Below are 19,364 nucleotides of genomic sequence, written 5' to 3'. Positions count from 1 at the left end.
TTCAGAAACATAGGCTTTTATTTTGACAAAGATATAGACAGTGGTGAGTGTAAATGGCTAGTGTATTTAATACATATACTGTCCAGTATCTTAAAAAGGAGAACTTGGATCATTTCTTTGTGTTATATACAAGAGAACAATGGTCCCTTCAAATGATTTTTTTTTAACATATACATTCTTGAATTTCTTCTTCATCTTTATTCTCCTTGACATCAGCCACTCTGTCAAATCCTGAAAGCAGGAACATAAAGAATATCACAAACCCAAAGAAAGTCCTCAGTGCTTACAAATCTAACTCATTGCCCTAGAAAAGGAGGAGATTTGCTGGGCCCTGAGGCAAGGAACTATATTCCTTCCTCTCTTTTCCTTGCCCACATCTTACCATTTACCTTCATAGATATTACACTGTGAATTCTAAGACTTCCTTCTCCCTTAGTGACCATCCAGCTCCTCCACAGAAACAACCCAGTGGTTTAAGCTGGGATCAAGGAGGAACTTCCAATGCTTGAGGGTACAGATGTGGAAACAAAGGGCTGAGAGAGGCTCTCATATTATTTAACAATATATGGGACCCCCTCTGTCTGGGCTGGGTCCAGCACTAATGAGAGGATAATTACCCGTGGAGCAAGGACTAACTCCTTACAGTTACGTTTCCCTTCTTACTTTGGAGCAGACTTTGACTGCCTGTAAGAATCTGAGACTGTAACGTCTCTCAGACAAGGGTTCCAGGAAGGAATGCTTACTCTGTATTCCTAAATTTCCCCCAAAGGAGTTGTTTTCCTCCAGGAATTCTCCCTCTATCCAAATCCTGGTCAAGCAGGTGTCAAAAGGTCTGATGATGTCAGTCAAGGACATGCATTCTCCTTTTCCAGATCTCATTACAGAGGCTTTAAGCTCAGAGACCCACTGGTGATAGACGGGGCAGGTCACACATCTAGAGAAGAACTCCTTGAAGTACTGAAAGGAGAGGGAAGTCCGTGAGTTCAAGGATGAGCACTGTCTTCCTCCAGTCTGCTCCACCAGGAATTCTGACAGTGCTCACTTGGCACACTAGCTCAGGGCTCGGGGGACAGGGAGGAGTTATTCAGGGGACAGCATGCCCAGAAAGTTGGTTCTGAGATACAGGGGAACTGGAATGGCTTAGACACAGAAGGCAGGGCGGAAGAGAGACGTGTCAAACTGAGCCAGAGTGGGTCCACGGAGAAGGGCTAAATGTTAACATCTTAACGGTACTGGGTAGTCGCTGTGCAAAGGCAGAAAGTCAGGGAGTCCGGTCCTGACCTATATGCAAGAATATCTGGGAGGGTACGTGAGGCATGTGGAAAGACTTCCTAGGTGGAGGAAGAAAAGGGTTTGAGGAGGAAAAAGAGACAGAAGCAGCAAGGAGAAGAGGAAGTGGGAGATGTAGGCATCAGAAAGAGCATCACAGGATCAAACTAGAACTTAGGTGTCAGGGGAAGGACAGTAGAGAAACAGGTACCTTGAGGGCCTGGCTGCGAGTCTCTGGGAGAGTATGCATGAAGACATCTTCTGGCATTTTTTGTAACATCAGCACATGGCACTCTAGGAATCGGACAAAGCCATGCGAACCAAACAGTGAGGCATTGGTTCTTTTCACCAACTGGTGAGCTTTGGAGAAGTGCTGCTCAAACAGATCCCACTGAGAGTCTTGGGCAAACCTGGAGGGAAAGAGGCACAGCTCGCAGCTCGATCCCCTGCTTACCGACCTTGGCTCTTTCACAGAACCATCATTTCTTTCAGGCCGTAAGACCCCCTGCGTGCTCAGCGCTGTGATGCTGGCAAGTGGCCAAGTGACTCACATGAAGGAGACTTAAAAGGAGACTGTGGGTTACCCAGCACTTAAATGTAACCTTCGACTTAGCTCTCAACCTATAGGCCCGAACCTGCTAAGGGACGAGAAGAACCCCTCTACTAAGATGGGAGGGATGAGAGGGAAAGGTCTTTAGGAGTAGTTTAGAGATGCAGAATAGCCCTGCCTGGAGAGGTAAAAGGCAGTAGCTTAAATGACCCCCATGGTGTCCTTAATTTTCTAGCCTGTCCCACCGAGTAAGACTCTGGTACCCACATTACCACATGGCCAGAGACGAGTGGACCCCCAGCATGACATTACTCTGAGAGTTCAGAATGCAGCTGTGCTCATAGCGTTGAATGAAATGCAGACACTCGCTGAAGGGCCGACATAGCAATCCTGTGGACAGAGAAGGTAACCAGGCGAGGATCAGTTATCCACCGTAGGAACTGGTACAGAAGGTGTGTGTACAGGGGAGCGGATAACACCTGAAATGCAGACATCCTGAATCACAATGTGATTCCTAGACTTTAAGGAACCAGGGGTTGGGGCAGGGGCCATGCCCAAGGGACAGGCTCATGACTACCTGTGTTCCAAACACAGAGCCCTATCCAAGGTCTGAATCCTTTAGGAATATAGCAGAGCCCTACACAAGATTTACCTTTTCCATAGAGCAGCAGATCTAAGCAAGCAGAATAGAAGCAGGCCAGGCCAAGGACATCATGACCCTGGGAAATGAGCACCCACTGGCTCTCCAGCACATGGACACACAGGTCAAATCTGCCAAGAGACAGAGCTACTGGGGCCAGCTAGAGAGTATGGAGGATGGTACAGGAGAGAAGGGGATCTTACATCTTCAAAGAAGTCTAACATCCCTATATTTCCCCACCTGGGCTCTATTTATATAGAAAGTATCTGTGCCTGAGATCAGACCTGCCTCTAAGCAAAGGAAGTGGGGGGAAATGCCTGAGACGGTTTCTAGGTTCTTTCCTGAACTACTGCAATTACCTACCTCTCTGTAGAGAAATGGAGGAGGAGGAGGAGGAGGAGGAGGAAAAGGAGGAGGAGGAGGAGGAGGAGGAAGAGGAGGAGGAGGAAGAGGAGGAAGAGGAGGAAGAGGAGGAAGAGGAGGAGGAGGAAGAGGAGGAGGAGGAGGAGGGAGGAGGAGGGGGGAGGGGGAGGAGGAGGGGGGAGGGGGAGGAGGAGGGGGAGAAAGGGGAGGATGAGGGGGAGGGGGAGGAGGAGAAGAGAAAGTGGGAAAAAGGAGGGGAAGGGGGAAAAGGAAGGAGAAGGGTGAGGAAGGAGGGGGGGAGGGGGGAGGGGAGAGGGGAGGAGAGGGGAGGGGAGGGGAGGGGAGAGGAGGGAAGGGGAGGGGAGAGGAGGGGAGGGGAGGGGAGGGGAGGGGAGAGGAGGAGAGGAGAGGAGAGGGGAGAGGAGAGGAGAGGGGAGAGGAGAGGAGAGAGGAGAGAGGAGGAGAGAGGAGAAGAGAGGAGAGGAGAGGACAGGAGAGGAGAAGAGAAGAATATGTTGCAGCTCAGACTCTGCCTTTCCATTCCCGAACCCCACACTTAAGACAATGCTTCCTGGAATGACTAGAGAAAAGACAGCCTGGCTGTAAGAATGGAACAGCATCTCCCTCTCCATTTCAGATACCCTCCCCTCTTAGGCAACAAATACAAATGGCAGAAAATGATCTTAATACTTTTTCTTCAGAAATGCAGATCTGAAGAGAACTGACAGAACCAGAGTCTCCAGAGCTGGTTTCTTGAGGTGTCTGCATATCTCACGAGCTTGAAAACCTAAGGAGGTTAAAGAGCATCGTGTGAGGTCTAGCTGTGAACCTGGCCTCTCTAAAAGCCCTAGGACCGCCAGCCCTAAGCCCCATTACCCAGCTTGATGGAGAAGTCGAGACGGCCGAGGCAGAGCTTGGTATAGGCCAAGGCCTGCATGAGCTGGGCCGTGGCCAACAGTCCCTCCCTGGAGAACCAACATAGGCTGCTCTTCTGAATAGCCACCTGCTCACAGTGCAGCCACCTGTCCCTGTCACCCATATTCTGGGAGAATTGGGACAGGGCCACATAGGTGGAGACAACCTGCAGGTAAACAAACATGGGCCAAAATATTCTGACTGTGCATTCATGCCACACCTCCACCTTGTCCCTTTCCTGCAGAAGAGCCCTCTGTGGTGCCTTGCTGCTCACTTGCTTGGGACCTGCTGATCATTCCCACCACCTGATCTTCAAACAAACCACTTTTTCTACTGCCCCTCTTTTTGTTTTCTGAGCCCAGACTTCCCCCTCAAAACACTGGCCAAACTGTACTTCTGTGTTTTCTCTAATGAAGGCTTCTGATGCTTGCTCCTTAGCACTCTTCAGAACTGCTGCCTAGATGTCTAGTATAAGTATGTGCACATTTGACATCATTGATGACTCTCTTCTTAAAACACCGTCTTCGCTAGGTTTTTGAGGACATGAGATTCTCTTTGAAACTGCTCAGTTTCTTTTGCCAATTTCTGCTTATGACCCTGAACTCCTAACATTGGAACACCCGTTATGTGCCAGGCACTAATCTTGATTCCAGGAAAACAGACAATAGATCAGTGAAATATACAGAATGTTAGGTGATAATAAATGCAATGGAGAAAAATTACCTAGCTTCATGGCTTTTAGTACCATTTACACACTGATGAGCCATGAATTTCTATTTCCCAGCCCAGACCTCTCAAATATACCCCACATTCATATATTTAATTGCCTACTTAACATCTCCATCTATATGTCTAATAGGTATCTCAAATTAAACATGTCTAAAACCTGGTTCCAGTCTTCCCCCCCCCGTCCCCCCATCTGCTCCTTCTGCACAGTGCCCCATCCCAATTAAGAGCACTTCTATCCCGCTAGAAGTCCAATCAATCTCAGGATTATCCTGGACTCTTTTCTCTCTCCCATCCCAGAACTGATCCAAGAGTGAATCCTGTTGGTTCTCTCTGGACAGAAGACCACCCCTCCCCACTTCCTCTGCCACCACAATCCAAGCCAACTATCTCTTGCCTGTATCATTTACCATAGCCTCCTATCTTGCGTCCCTGCTTTCCCTCTTGCCTCCTTCAGTTGATTCTCAACACAGCAGACAGAACGATCTTATTAAAATATAAGTGGACTCTGTCACTCTTCTTCTCAGAACTTGCCCCCGGCTTCCTGTCTTCTTTAAAGTCCAAACCCCAACTGTTGCTCCAGAGGCCAGCACCATCTGCCATCAACCCCCTCCCTGGCTCTCTGACTCATCTCCTGGTTCAGTCTCCTCCCCTCTAGTCGCACCGGCCTCCTCACCGCTCCTCAAACACAGAGAGCATGCCTTGTGCATTCACTGTGCCTTCTGCCTGTCCACTCTTCTCCCTCATAGCCAAGTGGCTTACTTTCTCATCTCTTCAGAGATTTGCCCAAATGTCACCTGCCCAGTGAGGCTTTCCCTAGCACCTTGTTTAAAACTGCACCCCACCCCCAGCTCCCAGAACCCCATGGCCCCTTGTCACCCCTTAATTTTTCTCCATCAAGTTTATTACCACCTAGCATTCTATGTATTTCACTGATCTGTTGTCTGTTTTCCTAAAATCAAGATTAGTGCCTGGCACATAATGGGTGTTCATCAAATATTTATGGAACATATGGATAAAAAAGAGAGACAGACAGATGGACACTAAAATTAGGAAGATGTTTCCCTTCCTTCTTTTTTCCTAAGTCAGCAATTCTAATCCTTTTTTAGCTCATGGACTTCTTTGAGAATCTGCTGAAAGCTGTGACTCCTTCCCTACCTCCCACCACTTCTGAACATATGCACAAAAGCTGACATTCAGTTCAGGGAACTCACAGATAGCCAAACCTGGAAACCCACCTAAAAACTGCAATATGAGAGATGCTGCTCAAGCATGTGATCGGTATGTCCCATTAATTCTGGGTTATTGTGGAACCGTGTTAAACCCAGGAATCTCTCTCCCTAGCATTTTAGGTTTCTGAGTGAGGTCCAGCCGTAAAGCAAGGACTTGCTCACCGGGGCTCCGCTTGCCAACTCCTCAGCAGAGTTCTTCTGCATAAGAGTGGCAAGGCCGGCGAACCTGCGGCTGCTGGTCGTGGTCTCCAGGTTGTAGAGCTGCCAGAGCAGGGAGAGACAGCGCATCCGCTGCTGCAGGACTGCCAGCTTCTTCTTACTGTGAGGAAGCGCAGAGTGATTAGTGTGCCTTCAGTCTGCACCGGTGCCCAACTGTCCCTCCCCACAAAAATCCCAATCTACTCATCAGGGGACCTTCTACAGACTTTCAAACTCAGAAATGCTCCCAGGATCCCATTACTTCTAACCCCATAAGCCTTTTGAAACCTTTTTTTTTTTTTTAAGTAGGCTCCACACCCAGCATAGGGTGTGATTAACAGTCATGTGCTCTACTGACTGAGCCAGCTTAGGTGGTCCAAGCTGACTGGAAAAATTCAGAGAAGTATTTTTAAAAAGTTCATTCTTTGAATTGCTATTTTGAATAGATTTCCTATTATTACAGCTCAATAACTGGGTAGCAATTTAGTATTTTTATATAGAACAGAAATAATATTAAATTGCTACATATATGTAGATATGCCTATGTGTATGTTTGTATACACACATACATATGTGTATCTTGATTTGAAAGAGACAGGGTAACATGTATCTTTGTTTGAAAAATACAGCGTAACACCATGCTTCAAAAAGAAAAGAAGTCCTGGGACACCTGGATGGCTCAGCTGGTTAAGCGTCTGACTCTTGATTTTGGCTCAGGTCACGATCTCACAGTTCTGTGAGTTTGAACCTTACACTGGGCTCTGCGCTGACAGTGCAGAGCCTGCTTGGGATTCTCTCTCCCTCTTTCTCTGTCCCTCCCCAACCATACTCTCTTTCTCAAAAAAAAAAAAAGTCCTCATTCTGCTACATTTCATTGGCTCAGAGAGTAAGGTAGAGAAACTAGGACCGTTATATGCTTGAAAAGCAGAGTCTTAGGTCAATATGGGCAACACTTCAAGTTGGGTCCTAGTTTAGTTCTCTGTGATCATAAGGGGACCGTGATGACTTGGCCAGGCTCCTCACTTCTCACTAGGGTTGCCTGGAGATCGGCTGAGTGAACAGGAACGCCAGTATTTTTCCAGGAATGTTTGTAAAAGAACACCAAACCAGGTCCAAGGGAAACTCCTTTTCAGCAGTTGAAGGCCTTGCCTGGCCAATTTTTTGGCTAGGGTGATCTGTCCCATGTTGAAACATACCTGGAGACAGGGAAAATGAGAAATGGTAATGTAAACATGGGAAGAGTACTACGGATGAGGCTCTGGACTTAACACACTGGCTCCTTCATTTGGGGCCATTTGGGTCTTGGGCTGCTGAGGTGCTGGAGTGAGTGAACCACAGCAGGGTCTGGCTGCACTAAGGAGCACCAGGAGGACTGTGCACGCGGAAAGGAGAAAACAGGATTGTGGAGAAAACACACTCCTTTCTCATGTCCCACATGTTTGTCAGTGAATAGAGGAAGGCTGTGATTTAGAAAGTGATACTGCCAGACTGAGATGGGACTGTCATTTGAGTAGAGACTCAGATGCTTCAGATGCTATTGAATGGATCTGAAATATCACCAAATTCTTTCTCTGTCTTACTAAATAGTGCACCCACCACTGTGTATTGGGGGCAGGTGCAGGAACTGAAGAACCTTGAGGTTATCATAGCCTTCACATTTTAAGACTAAACGCTCCAAGAAGGTAAGAGAGCCTATGGTGATTCCAGAACAATCTTGGGAAGACTGCACAATAACTTCTTCTTGTAAAGGGAGAGAAATAATTATTTAACATTGCTTCAAAGACATCTGGATTGAAACACAAATAATGTGGAAATCTCTAATAATTCTTTTTGGCATTCACAGGCATTACACATGCTGAGCTGTCCTGAGTTATTCTTACACAACAAATAAATTTACTCCTATATGTCCTTTGTAAATAAAGTGTCTTATGGCATGCTTTCCCCAGAATTTCTATTTGTTATACAAATCTCATTCCCTGGGGAAATCTGATATGATACAGAATGATCTATGAAGTATATATATTTCTTTAAGTAAGATGTAGAATGGGACATAGAGAGCTCCCATTTGTATGTAACAAAGGAAAGAGACCATTTACATTTATGTGTGCCAAGGTAGAGTACCTAAAGATACATAATCTGGGGAGGGGACACAGTAGCTGAGTGATGGGGTTGAGGGGGTACTTTCAAATATATGTTCTTTTTTCCCCCCTAGATTTATTGAGATGTAGTTGACCATAATATTGTGTAAGTTTAAGGTGTACAACATGATGATTTTTTATTGAGATAGAACATATAATGTATTAGTTTTAGGTATTCAACATAAATTTTTTTTCTCGATGAGGACTTTTAATATCTATTAGCAATTTTCAAAAACATAATAAAGTATTGTTAACTATAGTCACTATGCTGTATGTTACATCCCTAGGACTTATTTGTCTTATAACTTGAAGTTTGTACCTTTTGACCACTTTAACCCAAATTTTGTCCACCCCCCCAAACTGTCCTAAAATTAGTTTACATATACTCCATTGAGCAAAGGGCATGAATAAGCAATTCACAGAAAAATAAGTGACTGATAAACCGATAAAAATAATGTACCTTATTAAGAAATACATATTAAAGTACAATCTAACTTTCATCTATGGATTAGCAAGTTAAAAATTTTTTTTTAACGTTTATTCATTATTGAGAGATAGAAACTGAGCATGAGCAGGGGAGGGGCAGAGAGAGGGGGAGACACAGAATCTGAAGCAGGCTCCAGGCTCTGAGTTGTCAGCACAGAGCCCAACGAGGGGCTCAAACTCACAAACCGTGAGATCATGACCTGAGCCAAAGTCAGGTCAACCTGACTGAGCTCAACCCACTGAGCCACCCAGGTGCCCCAGATTAGCAAGTTTAAAACAGACTGATAACATCTGGTGTTAGTAAGGATGTGAAGAAATGGGGAAAATTGGATTTGATAATCAGACAGTTTCCATCTTACAATGGTTTGACTTGATTTTTTGACTTTACGATGGTGTGAAAGTGACACGAATTCAAAGAAACTATACTTTGCATTTTGATCTTTTTATGGGTAGCAACATATGATGGTATGACACTCTTGTATGCTGGGTGGCAGCAGTAGGAGCACTCCCAGTCAGCCCCAGAATCATAAGGGTGAACAATCAATGCATTTACACTTCTGTTTTTCACTTTCAGTACACTACTCAATAAGTTACATGAGATATTCAACACTTTATTATAAAACAGGCTTTGTGTTAGATGATTTTGCCCAACTGTAGGCTAATGTAAGTATTCTCACCCAGTAATGTTTAAGGTAAGCCAGGCTAAACTACAATGTTTGGTAGGTTAGGTGTATTAATTAAATGCATTTTCAATTTGTGATGGATTGGGTTTGGCTAAATGATATTTTCAACTTATCATGGGTTTATGGCGATGTAACCCCATCATAAGTTGAGGAAAATGTGTCATTTTGATGGACAATTTGGCAATATATTTATTAAATGTAAAATCATTCATCTTCCACCTTAGCATTTCTACCTCTGGAAATTTCTCTTCTAGGAACATTCTTACAAGGGAAAAAAGAGCTATTTACAAGAATATTCACTGTAGCAATGTTTATAGTAACCTCAAATTAGAGACAACCTAAATGCATATAAAGAAGGGACTGATTAAATAAAGTTCGATACATGCATACAATGGATTACTTGGCAACTGTAACTGGATGTGTACCAACATGCAAAAATGTTCATTCAGTCTGTACTGTTGGGAATATAAATCAACTGCAGATGAAAGAGAATGTAGGATATGATTCTATTTAAAAAATAAGAGGGGCGCCTGGGTGGCTCAGTCAGTTAAGCGTCCAACATCGGCTCAGGTCACGACCTTCCAGTTTGTGAGTTCGAGCCCCGTGTCAGGCTCTGTGCTGACAGCTCAGAGCCTGGAACCGATTTTGGATGCTGTGTCTCCCTCTCCCTGTCTCTCCCCCACTCATGCTCTCTCTCTCAAAAATGAATAAAACATTAAAAAAATAATAAAAAATAAAAAATAACAGAAAATAATAATGATATGACCATGTGTATATATTTGGTGGAATTTGCACCACATTATTAACCATGCTGGGGATAACATGGAGGTCTTTTCACTTTCTACAAATTGTGTATTGCTAGGTTTCAAATTTGTTAAATCTATTATCACATTATCACACTTGTTATTGCATACAAAAAACCCCAGAGAGATCTTTAAAAAGAAATAATAGCGGAACCCTCAAGAGAAATAACTCAAACTTCAGGGTCACCCCCTGCCCTCACCTCTGACCGAAGACAGCAGAAAGTGGCCTCCTCAAACTGACAGATCTTCACCTTGTGCTTTTTCAAAAACGAGAAGGCTGAAGGCTGGCCCAGAAGACTGCTTGCCTTCCTCAAATAAAAGAAGGCCTCCAAACAAGACAAGAGATGGAGAAACAGAATTAGGATTTGGGTGACACTAGTGGTGCGATTAGGATGAAGGCTGGAGTAAGGTTGTGCTGAGGTCAAGATGTGAATTGGAATCAGGGTTGGGTTCAGAGTTATGGGGAGTGGACGGCACGTGCAAGTCAGGGGCAGGGCCGGCAGCAGTTGGCACTCTTGGACTGGCACCTTCCCACTTCCTGTTTTCTCCTAACTCCCTTCCAGCTCCTTTCTCTCTCCACTTTCCTCCGTTTTTCACCCAAGTTCACTCTGACAGTAAGAAAGCCCACCCAAACTCCCCAGGTGCAAGGGATCGGCTGAGGGGCAGGGAGCAGAGCTTGCTCACCATGTAATTATCCGACAGGTCCAAGGAGGCAGCGGCGGCCTCCAGCAGGTAATAAAATGCACATGTGGCTTCTCCGATGACCAGGCAATGCCGGGTGAGGGGTGAGAGCACTAACTTCAGGATTTCCTCACAGTGACAGGGCTTTGTGGTCAACATGTCTTTCTCGGGGCTGGTCTGAGCCAGCTTCCTGTTCACCTGATCCAGGAACTCTTCCTCTGTTCTTTGTGGAGAGAAGATAAACTGAGAGTGGCCGCAAAGCAGCCACTCTTCTCAGGGCATCCCCAGGTCTCCGGAACCACTTTTTCCAGAAAGCTTTCCTTTATAACTCATTAATTCTATGTTTAGCCTTCCCCTCCATCACTCCATGAGTTTTTGAAAATCAGGGACTTGATCTATCATGTCAAAGCCCTATTAGGGATTTAAAAAAAAACCCTAAAGTCAATCTAAGTACCTCACAAACTAAGTGGGGAAACAATCACGTTGAAGAGTAAACTAACAACGTATGAAATAAACACATGAAAATGACACAAGGCAACAAGCAATAATACATTTGTCTATTAGCATATCTGAACTTTGTCATAGCACATTTGAACATTATTTTACACAACACCATCTTATCCTACAATGACCCTTTCAGACAGGCATAAACTACCTTCTTTTTACCGATGAGGAAACTGAGGCTTGGAGAGCCTGAGTGCCTTCCGAATGACCTCACAGCTACTGAATGGAACCAAGACTAGAGCTCACTTCTCTGACTCCTAGTGCAGTGAACTTTTCACAGGCATGAGTTCAAAAGAGTTTAGATCTCTCTGAGATGGACATATGGGAACTGAGGAGGGCTCTGAAGAATGGTGAACACTCTGATAAGTAGGAGGATGTGGAAGCCACTTAGTATTTCAGAAAGGGGGGATTGTGTGAGTAAAGATATACAGGTTGAGTGTGGGAAGGATTCATGTAGAATACAGATTTTTGTTTGAAAACCATAAGAAATCAGGTTGGATAAAAGGACAGAAAACTCCAGCATGGCTGGTGAATTCAAGGTAGGGATATTTAAAATTGATGGGCTAGGCATTAGAATGCCAGGAGGCACGTGATTAGGAAATGTAAATTCATTTTAATATCATCCAGAGCCAAACATAATTGAGAAGGCAAATTTTTAGTGGAGAAAACAATCTGCTATGTGTACAATGCATTTGAAAGCTATTAAATGAAGCTTTTTCTAAACACTAAGAAATAATTTCCTCACAAAGAATCAAAAATTGCCTTTCCAATTCTGTTAACTTGAACTCTGGGCTGAGTACAAGGCTCACTACTCCTGGGTGGTCAGAAGCCTTCCTGGTCTGCAGTTGAGGTGAGTGCCCCAGGTTAATAGTCACCTGTGTCTCACTTCCCGGCCCCCCACACCCACTGTCAGCATCTCCCTTTACCTGCAGTGTTCACGTGTGAAGGCCTCCTGACTTCTGCATTCTTTTGTCTGGAACTGAAAACTATCTGCAGGGGAAAAAAAAGATTATCATCTTTAATTATCCATCTTTGTATTAACTGAGACATTTTGAATTCCTGACTACCTCTCCTCTGCAGCTTAGTTCATGAGCTAATTGCCACCCCCATTGTTCAAATGGTAAGGTTTAGTATCAGCCTACACACAAAATATGATGGTAGATTACAAATTCCTTAATCCTTCAAGTAGTAACTCCTCTCAAACCTCCTAAACCAGTCCCTAATTCTATTTGCTAGAGAGATGAATAAAGAATATGTCCATCTGGTTTGATGGCTACTGCTATTTTTTTAAATATTTATTTATTTTTGAGAGAGAGCAAGTGAGCAGGGGATGGGCAGAGAGAGGGGGGTAGAGAGGATCTGAAGCAGGGTCCGTGCTGACAGGAGAGCCCGACGCCGGGCTTGAACTCACAAACTGTGAGATCTGAGCCAAAGTCAGACGTTTAACTTACTGAACCACTCAGGCTCCCCGATGGCTACTTCTAACAGAAGAAATCCTTGAATACATGCGTATAGAGTTTATGACCAGATGGCAGTGGGCCACAGAGCGAGGCCTAGTGAGGAAAATCATGAGGGCACAAGATGCCATAGTCCACTGGAGTCTCAGTGGCCAGTAGTGGTTTTCAGCTTTACCTATCTGGCCTTAAACAGCCTTTATCCCTCAGATTTTGACTCTTCCTCTGCAGCTGCTTTCTCACAGATCAAAAAGCAAAAACTGGGATTGATGTGGAGAGATTACCATTAGGGCTCAGAAGCACTGCTGGCGGGTTTGAAAGGGCACCTCAGGAATTGTTATAGGGAGGACTTGTGTAAAGTAAAAGGACCAGTTGTCTGATTATTGAATGATGTCAAAAAGGTAGGGTAAAGTAAGGCTAAGGAAACCAAGGAACCTGGGGTTTGGCAGCATTACCACAATACACAGTTTCCAGGGGCACCATCACATCCTAGCATGATTAGCACCCTCTAGATTTGTGCAGTACCTGGTCTTCACAGCCATGCACAGAGGCCCTGAGTGTAGGAAGCATCCTCAGGGTTTGGTTGTGCTGGGAAGGTCCTGAGCCTCTCTCATACAGACGGACCAGGCTGTGTAACCTAAAGCTGACACTGACCTCTCAAAAGGAAAGAGTCATATAGGAAATATGAATAATAGAGTAATTTCTTCACAATCCTAGACCAGGACATTCACTGTTACTTTCCTCTTTTGTCCTTGGAAAGCACAAAAGTGCAAATGCCCAAAGAGCTCATCAGCCAATGACCAATTTTTCCAAGTCACCAGTGTACCTTCACAGTCATCAGAATGTATAGCTAGAACAGACATTAGGATAACAGATTAACTCCTGATTTTAGTCCTTTACTACCAACAATTCACCATCTCTTCCCTACCCCTCTCCCCTGTCAACACCAGCTTCTATCAAAGTAGAAAAAGATAAGATCTGGTTGGGGCTTGATGGCTGTCTTCAATTATGGAAGAAGGCATGACTCAATTTGCATTTCCTTGATGATCAGCGATGTTGAGCATCCTTTCATGTGTCTGTTGGCCAGCTGTATTTCTTTGGAGGAATGTCTACTTATGCCTTCTGCCCATTTTTTAATTGGATTTTTTGCTTTTTGGGTGTTGAGTTTTCTAAGTTCCTTATATATTTTGGATACTAACCCTTTATCAGATAATGCCATTTGCAAATAACTTTTCTCATTCCGTAAGTTGCCTTTTAGTTTTGTTGATTGTTTCCTTCACTGTGTGGGAGTTTTTTATTTTGATGTAGTCCCAATCGTTTATTTTTGCTTTTGTTTCCCTTGCCTCAGGAGACATATCTAGAAAGACGATGCTATGGCTGATGTCAAAGAGGTTACTGCCTGTGTTCTCTTCTCGGATTTTTATGGTATCAGGTCTTCACATTTAGGTCTTTAACCCATTGTGTTTATTTTTTATTTTTTTATATAATTTATTGTCAAATTGGTTTCCATACAACACCCAGTTCTCATCCCAACAGGTGCCCTCCTCAATGCCCATCACCCACTTTCCCCTCTCCCCCACGCCCCCATCAACCCTCTGTTTGTTCTCCGTATTTAAGAGTCTTTTATGGTTTGCCTCCTTCCCTCTCTGTAACTTTTTTTCCCCCTTCCCCTCCCCCATGGTCTTCTGTTAAGTTTCTCAGCATCTTCATATGAGTGAAAACATATGGTATCTGTCTCTCTGCCTGACTTATGTCACTTAGCATAATACTCTCCAGTTCCATCCACGTTGCTAGAAGTGGGCAGATTTCATTCTTTCTCATTGCCAAGTATTATTCCATTGTATGTAAAAACCACAACTTCTTTATCCATTCATCAGTTGATGGACATTTAGGCTCTTTCCATAATTTGGCTATTGTTGAAAGTGCTGCTGTAAACATTAGGGTACAAGTGCCCCTACGCATCAGCACTCCTGTATCCTGTATCTTGGGTAAATTCCTAGCAGTGCTATTGTTGGATCATAGGGTAGATCTATTTTTAATTTTTTGAGGAACATCCACACTGTTTTCCAGAGCAGCTGCACCAGTTTGCATTCCTACCAACAGTGCAAGAGGGTTCCCATTTCTCCACATCCTCTCCAGCATCTTAGTCTACTGATTTGTTCATTTTAGCCACTCTGATCAGCATGAGATGGTATCTCAGTGTGGTTTTGATTTGTATTTCCCTGATGAGGAGTGACATTGAGCATCTTTTCATGTGCCTGTTGGCCATCTGGATGTCTTCTTTAGAAAAGTGTCTATTAATGGCTTCTGCCCATTTCTTCACTGGATTATTTGTTTTTCAGGTGTGGAATTTGGTGAGTTCTTTATAGATCTTGGATACTAACCCTTTATCTGATATGTCATTTGCAAATATCTTTTCCCACTCCATCGGTTGCCTTTTAGTTTTGTTGATTGTTTCCTTTGCAGTGCAGAAGCTTTTTATCTTGATGAGGCCCCAATAGTTCATTTTTGCCTTTAATTTCCTTGCCTCTGGAGATGTGTTGAGTAAGAAATTGCTGCAGCTGAGGTCAGAGAGTCTTTAGCCCATTTTGAATTTATTTTTGTGTATGGTGTAAGAAAGTAATCCAGTTTCATTCTTTTGCATGTTTGCTGTCCAGTTTTTCCAAAACCATTTGTTGAAGAGATGGTCTTTTTCCCAATGGATATTCTTTGCTGCTTTGCCGAAGATTAATTGACCATGTAAGTGTGGGTTCATTTCTGAGTTTTCTATTCTGTTCTATTGATATATGTGTCTATTTTCGTGCCAGTAACAGTTTTGAGGACTACAGCTCTGTAATATAACTTGAGATCCAGAATTGCAATGCCTCCAGCTTTGTTTTTCTTTTTCAAAGTTGCTTTGGCTATTCGGTATCTTTTGTGGTTCCATACAAATTTTAGGATGGTTTGTTCTAGCTCTGTGAAAAATGCTGCTGGTATTTTAATAGGGATTGCATTAAATGTGTAGATTGCTTTTGGCAGTATAGACATTTTAACAATATTTGTTCTTCCAAGCCATGAGCATGGAAGGTCTTTCCATTTCTTTGCATTATCTTCACTTACAATCAGGGAAATGCAAAGCAAAACTACAATGAGATATCACCTCACACCTGTCAGAACGGCTAAAATCAACAACACGAGAAACAACAGGTGATGGTGAGGATGTGGAGAAGGGGGAACCCTCTTACACTGTTGGTGGGAATATAAACTGGTGCAGCCACTGTGGAGAACAGTATGGAGGTTCCTCAAAAAGTTAAAAATAAAACTACCCCATGATCCAGCAATCACACTACTAGGTATTTACCCAAAGAGTACAAAAATAATAATTCAAAGGGATACATACATCCTGATGTTTATAGCAGCATTGTCTATAACAGCCAAATTATGGAAACAGCCCATGCATATGTGGTATATGTATACAATGGAATATTAGTCAGCCATAAAAAATATGAAACCTTGTCATTTGCCATGACATGGATGGAGTTAGAGAGTATTATGCTAAGCGGGATAAGTCAGTCAGAGAAAGATACATAGTTTATGATTTCTCTCATATGTGGAATTTAATAAACGAAACAAATGAGCAAAGAGGAAAAGAGAGAGAGAGAGAGAGAGAGAGAGAGAGAGGTAAACCAAGAAACAGACTCTTAACATAGAAAACAAACTGATGGTTACTAGAGGCAAGGTGGGTGGAGGAATGGGGGAAATAGGTGATGGGCACTTGTGATGAGCACCAGGTGTCATATGGAAGTGTTCAATCACTATATTGTACATTTGAAGCTAATATCACACTGTACATTAACTGGAATTTACATAAAAACTTCAAGAAAAAGGAAGGTACAACTCTGAAAAATTGGTGAAGTTTCAAGAAGGTAGATTTCACCTTGATGTAAGAAGCTTTCTAACAGCTGTTGGCAATGAAATAGGCTGTCCAATAACTGAAAATGTTAAAAAAAAAAAGGATGAACACTCATTTAGGATGTGGGAGAAGGGCTTTGGGAAACACCCATTCACTAATACAAACTTCTTCAAGTAACTAACTCCTATTTATCCCTGAATTCTCACTTCTGGCATTATTTCCCTCACGGGAAAGTTCTCTCCTACTCACTTCTCAGACTGGGAGAAGGGCCCCTTCTCTACGTACCTCAATGCCTAGGTATGCTATTTTCATTGCCTTTACCATCCCATATTGGAATTCTCTACTTATATATCAACCCCAAAACTGGTAATTTCAGGGACCCAGTCTTATTCATTTTGTATTCTTAATTTTAGATGAAGCATCTGATACATACAAGGGCCCCATATATGTGTACATCGTTGAATAATTATAATAATAAAAAAAACAATAACTAAAATGTATTGAGCACTAACCATGTGCCTGGCACTATTCAAAGAACATTATATATATTTTAACTTATTTCATTCTCACAGCAACTCTATGAAATTGGTAATTTCCCCCAATTAATTGAGGTTAAGTAACTTGCCCAAGACTGCCACCCAAAACAAGCGTGATCTCTTTTTAACTATGGGCTTACATTTTTCTTATTTCTGGTGCTTCAGGGATAAATGGATCTTTCTGCCTATTTTTCTCCCTAATCTGATTCCACCTTTTGGATAAAGAGCTCCAAGTACATGAATAAAGAGAAGCGCTGCCCACAAGTCCTCTTTCTGTCCCCTGGGTTTACCTTGGGGAGAAGGCAGCTGCAGTCTGTCTGTGATCACCTGTGTTAGTACTGAGCCAGTATCTTTGTAACTACAGAACCGGGAGGTCCCACTGCAGCTCTTAGTAGAACAGATGGCGAAACGGTGGAAGGGGACAAAGTCCCCGCCATGACAGTTCCCGCAGCGGCAGGCCAAGTCTCGGAGAAAGCAGGCACATTCGAGGTGCAGGGCTATCTGCTGTGCCCGGGGCCACAGCTCCCACGCGGCTTCCCGTAAGAGCGGCACTCCAAATTCTAGCACCTCTGTCTGAGGTAGGGATAGTTCCTCTTGTGGACTGAGAGGAGAGTCAGCATCTGAAATACAGGAAAATCCAAGTCTCCCTTAAAGGCCTTTTATGCTATCAGTAGAAAACTCCCAAGCACATGCTGCTAGTTTATAAGAAAATTTTACATGTAATTCCTCTGTACAAAGTATATTACACCAATCTGAGAGTGGCATATCTAGTACCCAGTACCACAGAGAAGAAAGGATCAGTGGTATGGAAGTACACAGAATAGATTTCTTAGTTGTTCTTCGTAAACTGAGTTTTACTACAAATTACTATAAGCATCAAGTCATCAGAAATGCGCTATTCAAATATAAGGCCCAAACTATTTCAAACGCAAAGGGAAATTGTGTGTGGAGTATATGTGCTTTGGATAGTCTATGCCACAATTTTATTCTTTCATGTGGAGAATTCAAGATTGCAAGCCATTTAATGTATATCTGGCTTTGTTCATGACTGTTTTGGTACCAGATGTGTTCATTTCTAAAATTCAGAACAGTTTATCTTTTTCTTGTAAATTTCTAAAATTAGGAATAGTTGATCCTTTTTCTTATTATTTTTATCTAGAAGGCAATAAAGGGTTATAATAAGATTTTCTGAACACACAGATACTTAAGACATGGGCTTAACAAGGAGCTAGAATTCTTGGAATTAAGACAATTTGGAAAAATACAGGTTATTCACTCACTATAATCATGGCTCCTTTGTGATTAAAATGACCACCTTCCCCCATTTCTTAGCCATAGTTTTAAGAGACTGAGGCCCGTGATATAGGATACTGATGTTGTTGCTGAACACAGATATTCCCTCTTAAGGCTCTGTGCTCAGGTGAGAAAAAGGGAGCAGCTCTTCCTCACCGGACTTTTTCTTCTTCTCCTCTTTGGTTTGTTCAATAATCTTGATAGAGGAAGGCACTAATATTGACTCGGCAGGAAGCTCTTGACTCTTGTTGAACCAGAGGAACACATGAATATCCACAAGAACCTTCAGCACCTGAAGCAGCTTATTTTTATCCCAGCCAGGCAGGAGGTGCTGCAATAGATCTATTTGAAAGGAGTGACCAATGACTGCAGCACACTTAACCAGCAACTGCTCCTCTGGGCTTAATTGATCCAGCTGGTTTACTGCTATTTCTGGGGGGAAAAAGAGCAATGAATGAACTTTCTACAAACACAGGATACGTTGTGTTGATAATCTGTTCACTTAAAAAAAAGGGCTTGCTTTTTGTCCTCCCCCTTCCACACTCAGTCTAACCTCTTAAAAGAGTCTTCTCTCCAAGTCCTTATTTGCCCTCATTACCCATTCATTGTTCAGCCAACAACAATAATCAGGTTTTCACCACATCACTGAAACTGTGCTCTCCGTGGTCACCAAAACCTTTTGTTGGTAGACCCAAAGCTGTGCTCTGGATCATTCAGCTATGTTAACAATTCTTCCCATTTTCATGACTAGTAAGTACCCACCCAGACCCTTTTTTTATTACTGCCCACTAAAAGTGGGGGCCAGGCTTTCTGATCCCAGAACTCACCTAAGAGTAAAGATCTTAACTAACTCCAAGCATAATAGCAAATCTCTCCATATTCTGACCCATACATAAGAGTAGTAGGTATTGAACCAGTAAGTCACCAAGCCCCAAATCTTGGAATAATTCGAAACCTTTTCTTTTCCCTAACAACCAATTAGTCACCCACTTATCTTCCTT

At 43.1% G+C, this 19,364-nt stretch overlaps 1 protein-coding gene across 17 annotated transcripts in view; it reads right to left on the bottom strand.

Moving 5' to 3' along the window:
• The window catches only part of LOC125165890 (adenylate cyclase type 10-like), a 50,869-nt gene continuing 31,505 nt past the window's right edge, over nucleotides 1-19,364 (bottom strand). For 5 of the 17 annotated variants that reach the window (XM_047859345.1, XM_047859346.1, XM_047859349.1 and 2 more), the window contains 14 exons: nucleotides 18,520-18,795; nucleotides 17,361-17,690; nucleotides 12,115-12,178; nucleotides 10,688-10,907; nucleotides 10,204-10,329; nucleotides 6,917-7,089; nucleotides 5,858-6,014; nucleotides 3,699-3,903; nucleotides 3,513-3,609; nucleotides 2,472-2,590; nucleotides 2,092-2,209; nucleotides 1,481-1,679; nucleotides 744-957; nucleotides 1-231 (listed from right to left, as the gene is read on the bottom strand). In XM_047859345.1, the coding sequence (XP_047715301.1) occupies nucleotides 164-231; nucleotides 744-957; nucleotides 1,481-1,679; nucleotides 2,092-2,209; nucleotides 2,472-2,590; nucleotides 3,513-3,609; nucleotides 3,699-3,903; nucleotides 5,858-6,014; nucleotides 6,917-7,089; nucleotides 10,204-10,329; nucleotides 10,688-10,907; nucleotides 12,115-12,178; nucleotides 17,361-17,690; nucleotides 18,520-18,795 (2,366 nt within the window). In that variant the 3' untranslated portion in view covers nucleotides 1-163. Of the gene's footprint in view, nucleotides 232-743; nucleotides 958-1,480; nucleotides 1,680-2,086; nucleotides 2,299-2,470; nucleotides 2,591-3,512; nucleotides 3,610-3,698; nucleotides 3,904-5,857; nucleotides 6,015-6,916; nucleotides 7,090-10,203; nucleotides 10,330-10,687; nucleotides 10,908-12,114; nucleotides 12,179-17,360; nucleotides 17,691-18,519; nucleotides 18,796-19,364 lie in introns of those variants that run through there. The other 12 variants (XM_047859348.1, XM_047859350.1, XM_047859352.1 and 9 more) reach the window with 12 other exon arrangements.

The sequence above is a fragment of the Prionailurus viverrinus genome, chromosome B2 (assembly GCF_022837055.1).
Source record: "Prionailurus viverrinus isolate Anna chromosome B2, UM_Priviv_1.0, whole genome shotgun sequence".
Taxonomy (NCBI): domain Eukaryota; kingdom Metazoa; phylum Chordata; class Mammalia; order Carnivora; family Felidae; genus Prionailurus; species Prionailurus viverrinus.
Note: the sequence above shows the minus strand (reverse complement) of the source record. Positions and strands in the feature narration are given on the sequence as shown.